The sequence below is a fragment of the Diceros bicornis genome, chromosome 25 (assembly GCF_020826845.1).
Source record: "Diceros bicornis minor isolate mBicDic1 chromosome 25, mDicBic1.mat.cur, whole genome shotgun sequence".
In the NCBI taxonomy this organism is placed as follows: domain Eukaryota; kingdom Metazoa; phylum Chordata; class Mammalia; order Perissodactyla; family Rhinocerotidae; genus Diceros; species Diceros bicornis.
Window position 1 is genome coordinate 26174360 of NC_080764.1, and position 20590 is coordinate 26194949.

A 20590-nucleotide genomic window follows, 5' to 3' on the forward strand; every position below is an offset into this window, starting at 1 on the left:
TTCAAAAATGTAAAAAACATTTTCTTTCTTATTTATCATCTAAACTCCTCTATTAGTCCAAAGTTTTTGCCAACCTGGAAAAAAAAATGTGAGCACTATCATCTGAAAGATTATATCTTATTCTGAAAAGTCAACAGAATGTTAGAAGGAAAAAAACCTTTAATTCTTGAAATTACCCCATCAGTTTGAGAGGAAATGGGTGTTTTTTATAGCCTTGTAATCTTTTATTGAAGCACAAAATATTGTGCTTTTGGATAACAAAACAGGCATCTATTTGTTTGTTAGCCTCCTGGCAGTCTGCGGTCTCTGCTGGGACCGCATGTGGGAACCTGCCTGAGTTTAAACGTGTAAAAAATCAAAATACTGTCTTTAAAGATAAAGACACATTTCATTGAAGGTTAAGGAAATTCTTGTCTAATAAGACCTTGATTTTCTTGAACTTGCTACTAGTACTGACTAATTTTGAAATGATCTCGGGCTATGCTGGCAATGAGAGAAGAAATCTCCTGTAGAATATATTCATTTTTTAAAGGAGAGTTAATGTACAAAAATTCTGAGAAGTCTGAAAACTGATAAAACTTTTATAATTTGACAGTATGTTACATTTTCAGTTAATATGCTCAATTAATTTCCTCAGTCTCCACATACCATTGCAGATAAAGTACCTCTGATTCTAAAGCTATTGATCGAATTGTTCATCTGATACAAAGTACAAAAAGTAAATATTCTTCCTATTTTTTCATAATTTTGAGGCACTCTAAGGTTATAAGAATATGGAAGCTGTGCATATGGAACTGAAAGTCCTCTTAGCTATAGGAAAACTAATACTAATCATTGTGGAGTTTTCCTTGCAAGATGGAATTCAGTATATGCTTAGAAATTAGAAATTTAGTTAGAGCTCTTTATTGAATAGGTGGTATAGATAGACTCTCATGATACTTTTGATGTGTCTTTCAAAAATTTATTTTATAGGGTACATATGCAACAGTATATAAAGGAAGAAGTAAACTGACAGAGAATTTGGTGGCATTAAAAGAGATCCGGTTGGAACATGAAGAAGGTGCACCCTGCACAGCTATAAGAGAAGGTATAATTTGATCTTTTGTGAGCAAAATGTATTATGAAGTTTATATAGAACATTTTAAAACTGAAGCTGCATAAGAGTTCATTTTTCGTAAGTAAAAAGAGCTCAGATATAGAAATAATAGATGACTGAAAGGTATATTTAGACTTTAAAAAAGCTAATATCTAAAGCCAAAATATTCAACAGAAAGGCATAGTTAATTATATTATTGTACAGTTTATAATGAAATACTGTGAAGTCATCAAATGATTGTCATAGACAAATATTTGACGTTGGTAAATGTTATATATGGGTCCATAGAGAAAAAGCTAACTGTAAATTGGTATATACAGAATATAAATATATAATGATACCATTTTTAAAAAAGGTAAATTATTCAGAAAGTGGTTTGAGGCAACTGATTAACAATTTGGCAAGAAAAAACATACTTTGCACTTTATATCTAAATTAATCCTAGAAGTCTCAATAAGTTAACATTTGAGAAAAAACAGAAGATGACCTGAAGAGTATTATTATAATATTGGAGACAGTTTTAAGTATTAAAAATATCAAACCCAGAACCATAAAAGAAAAGAAAAAAAATTAATTCTATTAAAATTTCTACTTCAAATCCCCTTGGTGAATTAATGCTTTAAACTTAAGATAATCTTAAACTCAATCAGTTCATGTGTTAAACTTACTTTAGGTTTTTATAAAGATTGGCTACCACAGACTAAATAATTGACTTTCTTTCTGTTTTGCAGTTTCACTATTAAAGGATCTAAAACATGCAAATATAGTAACTTTACATGACATTGTTCACACAGATAAATCTTTGACTCTGGTCTTTGAGTATCTGGTAAGCATTTAATAAAAATTCAGTATTTAATTTTGCTCTATTAAAACATAGCAAATTGGATTTTCTTAAACAATCTCAGGGACATTATTGTTTAGTTATTGTTATTTAATGAAATGCATGGTGCATTCAATATCTTTCCTCAAAAAACAATTTATTTTTAAAAATTAAATACTTTCAAATCAATCAGCCATGCCTTTGAAAGCTATGTATCACATAGTAAAGTACTGTATTTTTTTCAGGATAAAGACCTAAAACAGTACATGGATGACTGTGGAAACATCATGAGTATGCACAATGTAAAGGTATGTTTTAGTGTGTCATTTTTTTTTTTTTATTTAATTTTTTTGTGAGGAAGATTAGCCCTGAGCTAACATCTGTTGCCAATCCTCCTCTTTTTGCCGAGGAAGATTGGCCCTGGGCTAACATCCGTGCCCCTCTTCCTCTATTTTATATGTGGGACACCTGCCACAGCATGGCTTGATAAGTGGCGCATAGGTCTGTGCCTGGGATCCAAACCTGCAAACCCGGGGCCTCTGAAGCGGAGCACACAAACTTAACCACTACGCCACCAGGCTGGGCCCTAGTGTGTCGTTTTAAAGTTTGTTTAAAGCGGAGACAAACACTAAGCATAGATGAACTACGTTACATAATGACATATACCAGCCTTGTAACTATTCTGCTTCAGAATTTCCTATTTGGCATTTTAAATAGGTTACTGTTCTCTGAACATATTTATTCAGAACTTCTGTTTACTACACTATAGTATTTTTTAGGATCAGACCTTTTTGTAGAACTGCTTCATTTTTAAAATCTTAAAAGGTACTTAAGATGTTTTCTTTCACATTATAACACTGGCTCTCTTAGGTGGATATAAAATACATTTACTGGTATATTCTGCTTAAAAAACATAAGCCTCTTATATCAAAACCCAAATGTTTAAAATAAATACAAATGATTAGTGCATCCTGCAGAAGGCCTCCTTTAAATGGCAAACTCCTCCAACATATTTAAAATGGTTTTTAATTTTAAAACAACAACTTTTCAAGGTACCAATCTAATGAGTAAGGCCAGGAACATGTGTAGGTATTATGAATACTAGGCTGGAAATAGCAATCAGGAGAAAAAGTAAGATAATTGTTATGTTTTCTTGTCTGTATATCTAAAGACTTAAGTAATACCAGAAAAGTTTGATATAATAATCAGTGCCAGATGAAATCCAAAAGTAAAATAAAAGTTAAAAACATTTGATACAGTTGTGTTCTTACAGTAGGTTTCTTTTATCTGAGTGGAATACTCCAAATTTAGTGAAGATTTATTTGTCCAAACTTAGTCAAAAGGTTGTGAGAAACTATTCTGGAAATAGGTCTTCCGAGCTGTGTGTTTGAGACAGTTCCAATTCTGTAGATAGTAACTTTAAATTTATATATATTTTAAAATAGTAAGGTTGGTGGATATAAAGGAGAGCCAATTTCTTTTATTAAAAGACTGCTCAGAACATATGGGTAACACACTTGCTAAGAATTTTAGAATAGGGCTTTAAGTCTGTTTCCATATACATTCTATGAGAATTGTTTTCATAATATTTTACATTTTGTTTTGCAAGATGTGAATCTCATTTGTGTATATTTCTGTTTGTGCTTTTTATTTTATTTTTCCTGCTTTCATATTAGCAATAATTTGGAAAGAAAGTAACGTCTTTAATTATCATAATTACACAAAGATTCAAGAAGTTTATATCTTTTAGGTCAGGTATACATGGCTACCTTAAGTTATAAAGTATTTTATTCTTTATTTGTTTAAATAGCCCTTATATTTTCCAAACATAAAAAGTAACAAGAATATATCGAAATAGTAACTTTAGAGTTTTCAAAACAGATAAATATGTAGTGTAGAAACTCTGCTGCTTAGAATTTCTTCAGGCCTATTGTTCACCTGCTGCCTTTGCTTATTCTCAATGTTCTAATGCTCTATTTTTCACCTAAAAGTAAACCAAGGATACACTCTCGAATCTTCTGTACTTGAGGCTCTTTTTTGTTAACCCCAAAAAATCAAAGACCTGTGTTGACGTCCATTTTTCCACCAAAATCCACAACAAAAGTCTATCATTAGCCTTACAGGAATTGCTTTTTTCTAAGAGTCAGAGCTCTACAGTGCTAATTCCCTTTTCTGAATCATAGCAGATTTTGAAGGCTGAGTAGGAGGTGCTAAAAGTAAAGTACCCAGGAGGTGGGTGATAGAAGCTGGTTTAGGTTATTTTTATAGCACGTAATTTGCCAGAGCTATGCGGCACCATTCTCTTTGACACCTCAGAATTTTCATAAAACCACCAATTCCAATGCCTTATTTTAAAGACACTGTCCCAGATCAGGTTTTTTGCAGGGGAGGCAGTAGAGGTTGATTGTTTTGCCAGAATATCATAATCAAACTGTAAGGCTTAAGAGGCCTCTAAGTTTATAGGATATGTTTATTTTAAATGATTTTTTTATAACAAATGAACTATTACTCCAAAGACAAAGTTTTATTTCACTCTGTTTTCAGTATTTATTTTGATAGATGTTGTCAGACTAAAAAAATAGGTAGGTGCTTCAGGTGGAATAATAAATTATAAAATTTATGAAACAACCATATAAGGAAAAGGCTTTGTATTTAAGGATATGTTTCCTTTTTTTTTTTATTTTACTATTCTAGGCCAGTTGCTTTTCTGTTTATCATAACTTATGTTTATACCAAAGGATATCTTATCATCTGTAAGACTAATTTCTATTTATTTGTTTCTGTAGCTGTTTTTATACCAAATTCTACGTGGTTTGGCATATTGCCACAGAAGAAAGGTATTGCACCGAGACTTGAAACCACAGAACCTCCTCATTAATGAAAAAGGAGAATTAAAGCTAGCAGATTTTGGTATGGAATGTATGAGATATTTATAAATAGTTCCAGGTGGTTATGTTTAAAAGAACAACCGTTGACACTGTGTGATTGCTTTTACGTGGGTTTGAAAATTTTCTCTGTTGCCAACGGAATAAGAGATTTGACAAACTGGTGGGTGAGTTATGTTAGTGAAGGCTAAAAGACACCCATTCTCAGGTGTGGTCCATAAACCCCTAAGGGTCCTGAGACCCTTTCAGGAGGTCTCCAGTGGTGTAATATATTATCAAAATTATACTAAATGTTATCTGCCTTTTTCACTGTGTTAATATTTGGACTGATGATCCAAAAGCAATAAAGAATAAAGATACTGGTGCCTTAGTATAAATCAAGGCAGTGACACCACACTGTACTTAGTCATTGTGTTCTTCACCACTATACATTTGTAGGAAAAAAAGTATCAATTACACAAAAGGTGTTTGATGAAGCAGTAAAATTTATTAAATTTTATTAAATCTTCATCTTTGAATATGTCTTTTAGTATTTTCTGTGACGAAATGGGAAGTATACATAAAACACATTTGCTGCACACAGAAATACTACGGTTACCTCAAGGAAACGTGCTTGTGTAATTATTTGAGTGCAAACTGAACTAGTCCTTTTTTTCAAGGAACATCATTTTTACTTGGAAAAATGACCGACAAACTATGGTCACTCAGACTTAGGTATTTGGCAGACATTTTCTTGAAAATGAATAAAGAGAACCTATCATTTCAAGGAAAACAACAGAAAGTATTTCTTGCCAATAGTAGAATTTGAGTTTTCAAGCAAAAATTAGATGTTGGGAATTTGGATCTGCCACTTTGAGTTTGGTACCTTCTCCATACTTAGAGATTTTTCTGATGAGATCAGTGGTGATATTAACAATTGAATTTTTTGACATGCTAAAGAAATGTATAAACATTTGGAATATCTGTATAACTCAGGGAACCAGTATTTTCCAGATGACCAATACATTATATTACAGAGTTGTACATGGGTGAAAGATCCATTTAAAGTGCAAGATAGACCAATGAATTTTAATGTAACGAGAGTACAAGAAGTTCATTGATAAAATTACAGTTACCACATAATCTTTAAGAAACTAAGTATTTTCTAATTCTGACATAGTATCAAAGAAGAATATGTACAATTATCAGAAAAGGCTATTAAAATGCTCTTCTTTCCAACTACATGTCTGTGAGATCTGATTCTCTTCATATACTTCAATCAAAGCAACATATCACAACAGATGGAATGCAAAAGCAGATAGGAGAATCCAGCTGTCTTCTATTAAAATAGACTAAAAAAATATAAAACAAGACCATATTAATTTTTATTTTGTTTTGGAAAAAATATTTTTCATAAAAATGTTCATGTTAATATATAATGAGTGATTTTTAATGAATAAGTAAGTTTTAAATTTTTCTCAATTTTTCTAATATGGCAAATATCAATAAATATAATCTATATAAATAAAAGCTCTTTGGGTCCTCAATAATTTTTAAGAGTATGAAAAGGGTCCTGAGACTAAAGAGTTTAAATGCCACTACTACAAAGGATTCCTTTAGCATGTTTGCCACCATGATTTTGTATTTACTTGTATGCTTAGTAATTTTAATTAGTAGCTGTTTATCCATCTCTCTGTAGCTGATCTGATTTTAAGGGATTAGAAAGTAAAATGAAATTACATGTTCTTTTTGCTTCTAGGAAGTAAACTTTTTTATATTGAAGGAACTTTGTATAGTAGCTTTGATTTTTTTTTTTCTTTTAAATATTTCACATTCTGAGAGTTTGAGTACTCTAATAGAACTTAGTTTTAAAAAGCCCATACAGCTTTCCCTAATTAGCATTTATCATTTTTCATTAGTGATTATAGTAGTTTTACTTTTGGAGTATTTCATTAAATTTGATAAATATGAGTGTTTCAAGTATTACTCTGTTACTAACAGATAAAAATTCACAGTTATTAAGTGGTCAGTTTGTTCTGGAAATTCCTGTACCTTTGCTCATTTGTTTGAAAGGTAGGTTGCTATTTATATTTCCTCCCTTAAAAGGAACTGGGTAGGTGACATGTGTTTAAACAAGAAATTACAAGTTATTTGCATATACTTACATAGATTATACAGTCTCTTGGGCATAGTTTATGTTGTTATTTTTCTTATAATTGTTATTTTCTCTCTCTCTTTTTTTTAGCCAAGCTGCATTTATTGCTCCTTATTCCTTAATCTCAAATTGAATGGCAGTGATAGAGAAACCCTGCTTGGCTATTAGAAATGCAAAAAATGGCAAGGGCCATCAAAAATTTACTTTTGAAGGGGGTACGATGAGTGCTTTAAATTTTGCTTTTAACTTCTGCAAAGCAAGCCAAGCAAATTTTTTCTTCCCACAGGCCAACATGAAATTCTAATTATTCCATGAGATAGTACAATCTACTGTGTCTCTATTGCTTTTAGTTGTTATTTTTATTTATTGGTTGCATAGTAAATATATTTAGGACTGCAAGTTAGGAATAATGTAACTTTGAGTGTTTTACTGTAAATTGTTCTTGATCTCCATGAAAATTCTTCCTCTTGTCCTGTGATTGATGTAATTCAGGTCTGGGAAGTATTAATATAGATAGACATTTTCATTAATAATAGAAAATTGCTTGTAAAATAACACCATATCACATTTAATTAATTTGGTTTGGAAGAGATTATCATTTATTTTATTTCATGCCAATGCTGAAATTCTAATTGTGAACTAGGAGCCTGTTTGAACAAGCACCCTAGTTCAGAATTCTCTCAGGAGCGGGAGAGTAAGGTACTAAGGAAACTATAACTGGCAGTTGTTTTGGTGCTGTTCATATAGGTTATAAGTTAAGGAAACTATTACTGGCAGTTGCTTTGATGCTATACTATAGGTTATAGGTTAAGCAAACTTGCAGCCCTGTCCTTTGCCCCCATATAACCCACTATTAATATCAAGAAGAGAGGTCAGAAAGCTGCCCCCATCTTGCTAATTACCAAAATTGGTAGAAAAATAATTTGTTGAATTTATTTTACCACGTTGGGATGGTAGAGTAAAACTTGTAATTAAATAAAATAGTGTCAGCATTGTTCCAGTTTCATCCTTTAGCTATTATACTAAACAAGAATAGTATGAGTGCTGCCTGATTATTTAAATTTCTGGTTTCGTTTGAGTGAGTTTGTCCATTTAATAAAGTATTGAATTATCCTTTTATGACATTTTTCTTATTTAATATTTTAATCAGATATATAAAGTTGTACATAACAGAAATCACAACCTCAAAAATGAATTATTCTTTATTGTTTGAAATAAATTATATGTTAAAATAAATTTATATTTCTTCAAATATCTTTTAAAGTTGCTTCTTCTTCAGGTGATCAGAATTTGGAAGCTGAGAGGTAGTAAAAACAACTCTTATGCCAGTGGCTCAAGAGATAAAGTTGTGAACTCTCGCCTTTATTTCTGGATAATCAGTGAATTCCATATTAAATCGGCAAAGGAATGGCATGTGTTTTACGTCATTTTCAGCAATTAATTATATCCAAAATCATTGAAGTCTGTTTTAAAATTATCCATTTAACTTAAAACTTAAAAAGAAAGTATAGCACAACAATATAATTTATTCCAAAGAGACTTTCTCTAAATAGACTTCTGCAAGGAAATTGTCAGTAAAACTCATGGACCATGAGTTTTAGGATCATGGTCAAGCAACTTCATGTTTTTTGATAAAAATTGGTACAGCAAATGAAAGTTGGAATCAGGTTAAAAGGGTACAAATGTATAGCTGTAAGAAGTAAAATTGTTTATCTCACTGACATTGGCCTGTTTTGCATTAATTTAAGTTCAGCTAGAAAATAATTTTGGCGTCATGATTCATGGACAAAAGAAAAATATCTTAAGTTTAGATTAACTCAGACACTCTACCTGGGTATATTCACATGTGTAAAAGTAAGCATAGTCTCTGATTATGGAATTATTGTTATTTAATTACATAAGGTTTTGCTGACCCAAGACCATGTGCACTCAAAAAAATTCATAAAACTAATTTTGTTAAGCTTCAAGAAGCTACAGAGCCGCCATCTCAGGCATCCTTGCGACTGGAGTCATGGTGAGGATATGGGCTGGGAAATCCATTAGCTATTTCTTAATTGTTTTCTTTTCCCTATGAAGGACTAGCCAGAGCCAAGTCAGTTCCCACAAAGACCTACTCAAATGAGGTTGTCACACTGTGGTACCGGCCGCCTGATGTGCTTCTTGGTTCCTCAGAGTACTCAACACAGATTGACATGTGGTAAATATATGCAGATGTTATTGTTATTTATAATTTTGAAAGAATGTAGCCATTAACACAGAGCTACTGATAGATATTTGACTTTTAAGGAGATATTATTTTAGAGACATGATATAAGCAATGATTAAGAGTTCTGGCATGTAAGATCACCTAGGTTTAAATACCAATTCTACCACTTATAACTATATAATCATTTTATTCAAATTAATGGCCTGTGCCTCAGTTTCCTCATTTAAGGAAGTGGCAATAGTAGCAATAACTACTTTAAAAGGCTGTGGATAATGTTAAGATCAAATGAGCTAAAATATATAAAACACTTAGAAAATTGGTACATAGTAATTTTAAACAAAACTATTATTTTTATCATCATTTAATATTCACCAAAATCCATTTGCTTTGAGTGCATTTAAAAATAAAGTATTGTAGGTATGTTCCTCATATACCACTTTGATCATGACACTTTTGCTCAAACACCTTTGCTGCTTCTCCATTCGTTACCTGTAGAATAAGGAACAGTACTTCAAACTAATACTTAATGATCCCCATAAAATGTCTCTAAACTACCTTTTTCAGCTTATTTCAGACTGTTCTTCTACACAAATGTTCCCGTTTAGCCAAATGGGCTACTCACCATATCTCAGAAATAACCTAGGCTTTCCCACTTTTGCTCCTGTGTTCATACCAGTCCACCCATCTGGAATGCCTGCTTTGTGCTTCTCTAACTGGGGCTTGTGCCTAGCCACCTTCAAAACACAGCTTTTCATAAATCTCCTGAATACAACCTAGCTTCCAGTGGCAGTTCCTTCCTCTGAACTGTGGTTGCATTTATTACCTATACTCTTCATTTAGTGATGTCATGTACTTCCTGATGTTGTCTTGGGTTGAACAATTATATATCCTTTTGTATAACATTTTTTCTTTTTTTAAACTTATTTTTAAAATTGTAGTAAAACATACATAACATAAAATTTACCATTTTAACCAATTTTAAGTGTACAATTCTCTGACATTAAGTATATTTACTTTGTTGTGCAACCATCACCACCATCCATCTCCAGAACTTTTTTCATCTTGCAAAACTGAAACTATACCCATTAAACAACTCCGCCCTTCCCTCCAGTCCCTGGCAACTACCATTCTACTTTCTGTCTCTGTGAATTTGACTTTTCTTAAGTACCTCATGTAAGTGAATCATACAGTATTTATCGTTTTGTGACTGGCTTATTTCACTGAGCATAAATGTCTTCAAGGTTAATTCATGTTGTAGATAGATATTTGACTTTTTTGTGTGTCAGAATTGCCTTCATTATTAAGGCTGAATAATCATTGTATATGTATGCTACATTTTGTTCATTCATTGATCGACGGACACTTTTGACTATTGTGAATAATGCTGCTGTGGGTGTGGATACACAGATATCACTTTGAGACCCTGCTTTCAATTCTTTTGGGTATATACTTAGGAGTGAAATTGCTGGATCATGTGGTAATCTTATTTTAAGTTGTTTTGAGGACCCACCATACTGTTTTCCATAGCGGCTCCATCATTTTACTTTCTATGTAACATTTTAATATGTAAAATTAAATTTTATATATAATTGCTAGATTGTAAGTCCTTTAATGGAAGGACTGTGTCTTAAACTTACGTGTATTTACACAGATCCGAGAATACAGTATCCATTCACTGAGCTTCCATCCATTTTTCTTCCTTCTCTTATACACACGTGCACACGCACACTCTCTCTCACATAGCCACGCTCCCACCCTGTACCTGTGTGTTCTATATCTGATAAAAACATCTTGAGCCATTTGCTTCTCTCTATCCCTGCTACCTACTACCTCACACATAGTAAGCATTAAATCACTATTAGCTATTCAAGGTCATGCAGAGGAGAGCTGGACATTTTAAGTGGGAAAAATGGATATAGCAATATGGAAGTTGAGACAAATAGGATAAATGGTAACATTAGTTGGATCTGAAAAAATCTCTGCAGGAGGTTTTCTAACAGGCTACTAGTACAAAATTCTCCAGAGAAGCAATCTTAAGGAAAATATTTTTGTACTTCATAATATGTAAATGGATTGCTTATCATTTTTTTTTTCTTATGATATGTTTTAAAGGGGTGTTGGTTGCATTTTCTTTGAAATGGCTTCTGGAAGACCTCTATTTCCAGGATCAACTGTGGAAGATGAACTGCACTTAATTTTCCGACTGCTAGGTAACAGAAGAAATCTTTTCCCAGTGATATGTTACCTACAATTGACTAGCTAGATAAGACTGTATCTTTAAAAAATATATGTAAATTTGATACCGCAGCTAATATAAATAGCTGTTGTTATAAGAATTAGCATAATTATGATAAAGATAGATACTTCTGGGTAACTTCATTTACTGAGTTCTACCTTTGCAATAAAGGTTTTATGGAAAAACAGAAGAGAAATATTATTGAAAATTGACCTTTAGCATATTATTAGGAAATATTTCTGGCTTAAGTGTCAACTAGATAGGAAATATTTCTAGCTTATGTGTCAGTTAGGCATCATCATTTTTGTGGCATCATTGCATAGTCCAAAAAAAAATCCATATATGTTTACTATGTCTATCATTTCAGTTTCAGTTGAAATATTCAAATCATCTACTAAATGTAAATTGTTCTTTAAGACACTTTCTTAGGTCTCACTATTTATATATATTTGCATATATTTAAATTTTTATATATTTATAAATATATATATTTTTTTAATTCAGGAACTCCGTCTCAGGAAACTTGGCCAGGTGTTTCTTCAAATGATGAGTTCAAGAACTACAACTTTCCAAAATATAAACCACAGCCTCTAGTTAACCATGCACCCAGGTATTTTTTTGTTTTCTTTAAGTGAAAATGGGGAAACCCACCTTTATTCTTTGCAGTATTTTGAAGCATTGGCCACAGTAAGGATTCAGGAAAAAATATATAATACATGTATACAATTCTTAAATATTTTGGATCTAATTTAATTGAATTTCTTCCTTCTTATCTCAGATTAATTTTATTTCATTACCCAAAATAACCAAAGTATGTAAATCACAGAAGTGAGCTATATATAAAATGAATATAGAACAAATGTATTAGAATTCTAGAGTTTATATAGATTGTTCGCTTTCTCAGAAAGAAGACATTGATTAATGCCTTATTCAATATCAGGAAGACCATGATGAAATTTCTGTTTTGCTTTCACAGAATTATTCTCTATTTACTTACAAAAACCTAAGAAAGTGTTATAAGTAAAATCTTGACTGTGACACAAGGTGATCCGTCAGTATTTTGGCCAATGTTAGTGACATAATTTGTATTTGAAGAATATAAACTCTTTCTGACCCCTCTTTCTGATCCTAAATGTTGGCCATTCAATTAAAGTTTCTTCTCAGACCTAACCCCAGATTCATCCGAGACTCCCATTAAAATTTGAGTCAGAACGTTTTTACTTATGGAATATATTACATTTTCAGTAAGTAACATAGAATAACTAAACCCTTTGACTGTATTTTTCCATCTTTCCTTAAAAAAAAAATGGACACCAATAGCAAATAAGGCCAATGTCTTTTAATTAAAAGCCGTTCGCATTGCTCACAACATAACACTCGCTCCAGTTCCATTTATTCTCAAGCTAGGGAAGAATAGCAAAACAATTCTGATACCAAAAATATTTTTACAGTATTTATGTGAATTGATATGTTACCAAAGCAACTAATAACATTGTAAGTGGACTTTCTTAGGAAGAATAATATTATGTGCCGGACTTTTTGTGTGTTTCTCTCCCAAGTACCATAAATCCTAATTTTGTTATTTATAAATTGCTTGCTGTTGTAAAGTCCAGTGTAGAAGGTTGAAGCTTTCTTAAAAGAAAATTCTCCATGACCTTGGCACCTAGCTTGTCTGTGTCCAAGGAGCTTTGTCAGAATGGCAGACTACAAAGGATTAGAAGAGTCTAGAGAATGTCTAGGCCACAGCATCCACAGAACCCACTAAGAGCACTCGGGGGGAAATATTCCTTTATTCATAATTGTGCTTTTGCCACTGAAATGCAGTGCAAGATAGAACCTGTGGTTGCTGATCAGGAGATTATCCCATTAAGATAATCCCTAAACCTTCTACTCCCTATTATATTAATTTCATTCTATAATTATCTGTCTTCATCAACTATATCATTGGTTTTGTAGCCCTTTTTAGTTAAATTTTATGAAGTTATTGAGACATATTTAAGTTGAACTTTATAGCTTCTAGTACCCAATGCTCAGCAGACCACCCTGTAAAAATTTGTCAAATGACTCATCTCTCTGTCTTTCTTGAACTACAGTGATACATTTTGGGGTCACTTGTCTCTTTATTTTCACCCACATAATAGGAAAATGATGCTTTTGTACTCTTGCTTTCAGTGGAACACTGTGAAAATTGATGGAATTTACTTAAGCTTTCCTGATGATAAAAGTTACTTTGTTTTGAGATAGAATGGTGATTTTAAAATATTCTGTAGTTTTAATAATCTGATTTGTTCTTGAATATTGAAAATTTGAATTGAAGCCCAATTATTTATGGTTTCTTCTTAAACATTGGCAAGATAAGTCTTTTAAGGGTAAAACAGATTTGAGTCTATTTGAAAGCAACAAGAGTGGCTTTTTTGGCACCTGAATTTAGCAGATTAAAACACTTGGAAAATAGCTTTATTTGAAAAATTGCTATCAGCTAAAATAAAAGAGAGTAACTTGCCACCTGTTTTTTGTTGTTTCTAGGTTAGACTCTGAAGGAATCGAGTTGATAACAAAATTTCTTCAGGTAAGTTAATCTTATTGTTACGTCGGTTATTAACTTCTCTAAGTGTCAGTTCCTTCATCTGTAGAATGAGATCAATAAGACCACCCTCAAATATTTGTCATGACAATTAAATAAGATTATTTATGGTAGTATCTAGCATGCTTAAGGTATATGCTTAAGTAAAAAAAAATTATGGCTTCTCTTAATGTGTCTGGATCTCTCATTGTAACCTAGAGCAGTCTGAGGTAGTCAGCTGCTGGCATTGATCAACTGTGTCAAGGCCATGTTCTCTGCACTTCATGTTCTCTTTCTGTTCCTTATACTTACTGCCTTATAGGCTGCTGCAACTCCCAAGACCATTCATATCTTCATTCAAAGTAGGAAGGAGAGGATAAGGGTTGTATCAGCCACATTAGTCCTCTTGTATCTGGAAAGCAAAGGCTTTTCCAGAAACTCCTGCAAGCCTTCTTCCTAAGTCTTTCTGGCCAGAACATTAATTCTAAGAGAGGCTGGAAATTGGATAGCAGGATTGTCATAATTAGTCTAAACTTAGAACAGTCATGGTTCATGATCTGTCTCTTGGAGTTGGAAGCATGGACACCTTAAACAATCTAGGTTATCTCATCAAGGAAAAAAGGGAAATGGGTATTGAATAGGTAATTTAATAATGTGTGTCATAAAGGTATTGGGTATATTTCCAATGATCCTTGGTGATCATGAAGAAAAGTAACACCAAAGGTCAGATATTTTAATTTTCTATTACTTCAGAAAATATAGGAAATCTAAATTTTTAGTTAAGATCCAGCTTTATCTTGGAAATTTGGAACTGAGATAAAATCACTACTACATAATCTTAATAGCAACTCAAATTAGAGTGTATATGGTTCTTAAAAAATAGTTATTAAGTGATCAAGATAAAAGTAGCTCTGAATGCTAATTTGCTCCCCCATTTACAATATTTAGAGAAAAGGTTAATGAAGCAGTATTTTACTTTTTCACAGTACGAGTCTAAGAAAAGGGTTTCAGCAGAAGAAGCCATGAAACATGTGTACTTTCGAAGTCTGGGACCAAGAATACATGCTTTACCTGAAAGTAAGAGAAATTCTAAAGTGTCCCCCCCGCCCATCCTTATTTTCATTTGTTCAGAGTTTAAGACGACAGTGAATTAGGGGTTTAGGAAGAGATTGTTGTTGGTTTGTAAGCCTAAAATTCTAGTCTTTTTTGTAATTAGATGAGAATTCCTTAGAGGGAGGTATATGTCTTATTTGCCTATGTTTTCATTTATTTCTTTTAACACTGAGCACATTGCCGCTGCTGTATAAGAAATCAGTAGTACTTAGGCATGGGTCATGAATCTTATCGGACTTCAGTTGGAAAATGCCATCTGATAATAAACATTGTTATTAGGCCCAATCTGGATTACTTAGATTCAGAGTTGTTAAAAATGGATTTCAGGCAAAGACTAATGAAGCACAACCAAAACATAAGATTGTTTTTTTGAGAAAGTAGATTTTCTTTTCAAGATATAAAGATGATCTTCCTTTACTGTGGTCACTCTGCTTTTACTGTCCCCATGACAGTGGTGAGCATATTGTCAGTCACTAAAACAGCTGATTTCTCATGCCTGAGGTAACTGATTTTACTCATAACATTCTTTTTTTTTAATTACCCCAAAATTTTACTTTAAAATTGAGTAAGGTGAGTGGAGAATTAGGAGAATATTTGGAAAGTGAGCTGCCAAAAGCTTTTGTTAATTTCCCATTCTCCTTTACTATAATACTCATTCATCAAGGTTTGCTAATTGGAATCAAGAATCCTTAAGACTTTTCACTTAGGACTTACTGGATATTTTTTAATGAAAGGTCACCTCTTTGGCAGAGATTGGAAATGAGAAAGATGAATTATGAGTGTTTTTTAAGATGATATTTACATTTTATTATTAATATAAAATTTCATAGTTTGAGGTAGGCAGTTATGGTTGTACAAATCTATTCCTTGTTTTTCTTTAAAAATCTGAAGATAGTTTGAGGACCTGATACATTCATGCCATCATAAGGAGACAGATAAAGGACAGAAAGAATAAAAACCAAGTAATACATATTGATTAGGTCTCTTAACCTCAGGAATCCTAGAAACAGACAATGTGTATTCTCCTCAGAGAAACACGTACTTGAGGCATGATTTAAAGGCGAGTTGGGGAGTAAAGTTCTGAAGAGAGATTATTTTGTTTGGTTTTCTTCTCAAAATATGGGACAAAAGGGGAAATATTTCAGCAGGACTTGAACCTTGTAAATGTAGTATAAATGCTTTATGTTGAATCAGTATACATTTTAAAATATTTTGTCTATAGTTGGGTTATATTTGTTTTAATGCTGTTAGATCTTCACCTGATAATTTTTATCTATGCATTTTAGGTGTATCAATATTCAGTTTGAAAGAGATTCAATTGCAAAAGGACCCGGGTTTTCGAAATTCTTCTTATCCAGAGACAGGTGTGTTTGTCATAAACCATTTCACGTGTCGATCATGAAATTTTGCGTGGAACCAAGTTTTTGGTTTATAAATTGATCAGTAAAATTATTGATGTAAAAACCAATGTACAGTGCATTCCACAACTGTGTATGTTTAGCATTGCACGTACTCACTTTTCTGTATGATGTGGGCAGCTCAGTAATTCTTCAGAGAGAAATCTGACTCAGTCAAGTCAGGGAGCCTGAAAGCTGCAGATGGCACAAAGACCTCTTACAAGTGGCCTGGCTTGATCACTGCACTCGCCATCCCTGGTACCTGAGGCAGAAGACACATCTCGTGCTTCCCTAGTCATCAGGTTCATCACTTCGAAGCATAGAAGCTGTAGATTGACCCCATCAACAAAAGGGTCATTTAAGACAGTGCTGATCACTCTTACCGTGGAATATTAGCTTTTGCTGGTGGTAACATTAGCTTCCTAGAGTCACCAAATACTGTATGTGAGATAAAACTGAACCTTGAACTGCCTCATAAAATGACTTTATATTTTAGGACATGGGAAGAACAGAAGACAGAGCATGCTCTTTTAAGTCTGATAACATGGTTTCAAGCCCAGGCCCCAGCCTTTCTTATCAATCAAGGACTCAGATCTGAAGGCAATTTTTTCTTTTGGTGGACTTGGAATCTCCGTTTGTCTACACTGTCCTCTTCACAGTGGAGTCTTTTTATTTCAGACCTACAGATTGTTTTTATATCTGTTGTCACAGTGTGACAATTTTTTTGTACAGTTGGTTTTAAGGTCTTCTCTGCCATTAGAGCCAGTAGGTTACAGCTGTTGATGTAACTGTAGCTGCAATTTTTGTGCAGGACTGAGAAACACAGTGCATTATTTATTGCGGAATCATTGCTGCTAAATAACTACTGTCTGTTTATTTAACGCAACAGTTGAATGCCTGAAGAAGTTGCAGTGGCTTTATTATATGTGAATGCATCTGTTTCTCCTCACGAATTGTTTTACTGCTGCATTTTTTGTTTGTTTGTTTTTGAAATTAAACTGCAGTGTTTCCTGGAATGTAAATTTAGCTTTGCTTAACAGTAAAATAAGTGAGCCATCTCGAACACTCTTAATTTCATGCTATATAATCTTTTACTGAACATTGGCAAATAGAGTAGCTAAGAAATTGATAAGCACATTATCTTTATAGGAAAGCCTGTGATGCAGAAGTTGATTCAAGCAAGTGAATACCTGACATTTTGGGGATCTCACATTAGATACCAGTAAATTAAAGCACCAAAATTATTTATTTTTACCTTACCTGATTTTAGAAATATTTACTGCATATTATTGGATATTTGTATACTAATACACTTACCTGTTTTACATTGTGCTTTAATTTAGTTAAAACTAAACCATCCAAGTCAAGTCAGACATTAGAGGTCTTGTTTTTGTTTGTTTGAGATATAATTCTTTTCTTAGAAAGGATGATACTCCATTGGGGAACAATGTATTTCATTTGGGGGCTGTGTATATGTGTGTGTTTTAATAACATTCACTTGGAATCAGCTGAAATATGTAATATGTCTTTGAAATGAGCCATGATAAATACAAATGAGAGATATGAGAACTTAGAGGATTTTTTTTAAAGCATTGTAGGTATTATCTGTTTACCAGAGACAGTAAATATTTCTGTTTTAATTATGCATCTCTTTGAACATCATAAACAGACCTTGGCGTTGGTAACAGTGTTTTAAATATTTGTGTTCACTTTTAAGGACTATTTGTTTAGTGCATCTTATAAACTACAAATCTTAATTGGTATATTTTGAAATGGTCATGTAAATTTTTGGCTTACATATCATGAAAATAGTCATAACTTAATTTTTTTCCTGAATTCACTGTAAAACATTCAGGGGTCCTACCATTTCGGTTCAGGAAATCTTGTAGTTTATTGTTATTTAACAGTATTAAGTGAACTTTTGTATATTCCCTTTTAACTTTATTTGTGAATAGTGATTGTGGCATGTTTGGGGTGTTATTTTAATATCTCATGATACTGAAATTAAAAAAAAAATTCTGGAAGAAACAGATTCATGTGTAATGGTGAATATTGGACCACTACTGCTTTTCACATTTGTAAATTGGTTTTATGTTAAACCCTGTAGCCTAACAAACTGCTGTTATTTCTAACTGACAGATATGTATTAATATTGTACTTTGAAGCTTATAAATATTATGTGGAAATTCCTTCATTTTGTTTTAAATTTATAATAACAAAATCTTCATGTTGTTAAAATGTGGTTTTGTTGAGTCACAGTTCTTTCTTGGGGAAGAAGTCTTTGCAGAATGGGATCATTTTCTTTTATGGGTCTCATTCTTAAGATAATGAACTCTCACTGTTTCAGTAATGATATTTAATTTATATGTGTGCTGGCCATTCATTTAGTAATCTCTACTGTAATTTTATAGGATAGCACTCTCAATTATAAAGTGTTAAATTTCTCATTTCATCAGTTATATATTTGATTTGTTGCAAACTTGACATACCTATCCAAAAGTTTGATTCTTGCATATAAAAGGTGAAGGAATATATCCAGTAGTTACATAAAATTCTTCTTCCTAGGAAGTCCTAGGGATGTTTCTTCATTTTGTTAAGGAATTTGGTATTTTTTTGATATTTGAGCATCATTCAGATCCTGAAAACTTTGCAGTGAAGAGAATTGAAACTCAGAAATTTTGAACTTGAACACTTATGATTCATCTTAAACTGACAAGGTTCTTTAAGGTAAGAGAGGATGCCTTTTTTGTTTCCCTTCCAAGTGATGTTAACACATTAAATGTGTTACTCTAGGTGTATGGAAGTGGCTGCATTTGGTGCTTTATCAGCTTACGTTTGAAAGACTGCTTGTTAACATCTTACAATAATCTAGCTTTTGGACCCAAGACAATTCATGAGGTTGTTTTTTTGTGTTTTTACTATTTTTTTAAATTGTGGCAAAAATATATGTATAACATAAAAATTGCCGTTTTTACCCATTGTAAGTATACAATTCAGTGGCATTAATTACATTCAGAATGTTGTACAGCAATTACCACTATTTCTAAAATTTTTCATCGCTCCAAACAGAAACTCTGTACCTATTAAGAAATAAACCCCCATATTCCCCTCCACCTAGCCCCTGGTAACCTTTAATATACTTTTCATCTCTGAATTTACCTATTCTGTTATTTCCTATAAATGAAATCTTACCATATTTGTCCTTTTGTGTCTGACTTATTTCACTTAGCATACTGTTTTCAGGGTTCATCCTTGTTGTAGCATGTATCAGAACTCTATCTTTTCATGGCCGAATAATATTCTATTATTGAATATACAACATTTTGTTTATCTGTTCACCTATTGATGGACACTGAGTTTTTTCCACTTTTTGGTGTTGTGAATAACGCTGCTATGAACACTGGTGTACAAGCATCTGAGTCCTTGTTTTCAGTTCTTTGAGTTTATATACCTAGGAATGGAATTGTTAGGTCATTTAGTAATTCTGTCTTTAACTCTTTGAGGAACCACCAAACTGTTTCCACAGCCACTGTACCATTTTACATTCCCAATAGTAATGTATGAGGGCTCCAATTTCTCCTCATTCTTGCCAACACTCGTTTTCCTTTTTTTTAAATTATATTCATTCTAGTAGGTGTGAAGTGGTATCTGATTGTGGTCCTCACCAAATCTCGTTTTCCTTTTTTTTGTTATATTATTCTAGTAGGTGTCAAGTGGTATCTCATTGTGCTTTTGATTTGCATTTCCCTAGTGACTAAGGATGTTGAGCCTCTTTTCATGTGCTTACTGGCCATTTGTATATCTGCTTTGGAGAAATGTCTATTCCAGTCCTTTGCCCATTTTTAAATTAGGCCATTTGTCTTTTTGTTGTTGAGTTGTAGGAATTCTTTGTATATTCTAGATATTAGACCCTAAGGAGGTATATAATTTGCAATTATTTTCTTCCATTCCATGGGTTGTCTTTCACTTCCTTGATGGTGTCCTTTTGATACATAAGTTTTTAATTTTTTTTTAAAGTTTTTATTTATTTATTTATTTTCCCCCGAAAGCCCCAGTAGATAGTTGTATGTCACAGCTGCACATCCTCCTAGTTGCTGTATGTGGGACACGGCCTCAGCATGGCCGGAGAAGCGGTGCGTC

The 20590-nt window shown here is 32.7% G+C and overlaps 1 protein-coding gene across 1 annotated transcript in view; it reads left to right on the forward strand.

Moving 5' to 3' along the window:
- CDK17 (cyclin dependent kinase 17) overlaps positions 1-18862 on the forward strand; it is a 101687-nt gene extending 82825 nt beyond the window's left edge. The window contains exons 7-17 of the mRNA XM_058568609.1: positions 973-1087; positions 1828-1922; positions 2162-2224; positions 4703-4826; positions 9012-9132; positions 11254-11351; positions 11882-11987; positions 13904-13946; positions 14927-15017; positions 16340-16417; positions 16947-18862. Coding sequence (XP_058424592.1) covers positions 973-1087; positions 1828-1922; positions 2162-2224; positions 4703-4826; positions 9012-9132; positions 11254-11351; positions 11882-11987; positions 13904-13946; positions 14927-15017; positions 16340-16417; positions 16947-16984 — 972 coding nt within the window. The 3' untranslated portion in view covers positions 16985-18862. The remainder of the gene's footprint in view (positions 1-972; positions 1088-1827; positions 1923-2161; positions 2225-4702; positions 4827-9011; positions 9133-11253; positions 11352-11881; positions 11988-13903; positions 13947-14926; positions 15018-16339; positions 16418-16946) is intronic.
- The last annotated feature ends 1728 nt before the right edge of the window (positions 18863-20590 follow it).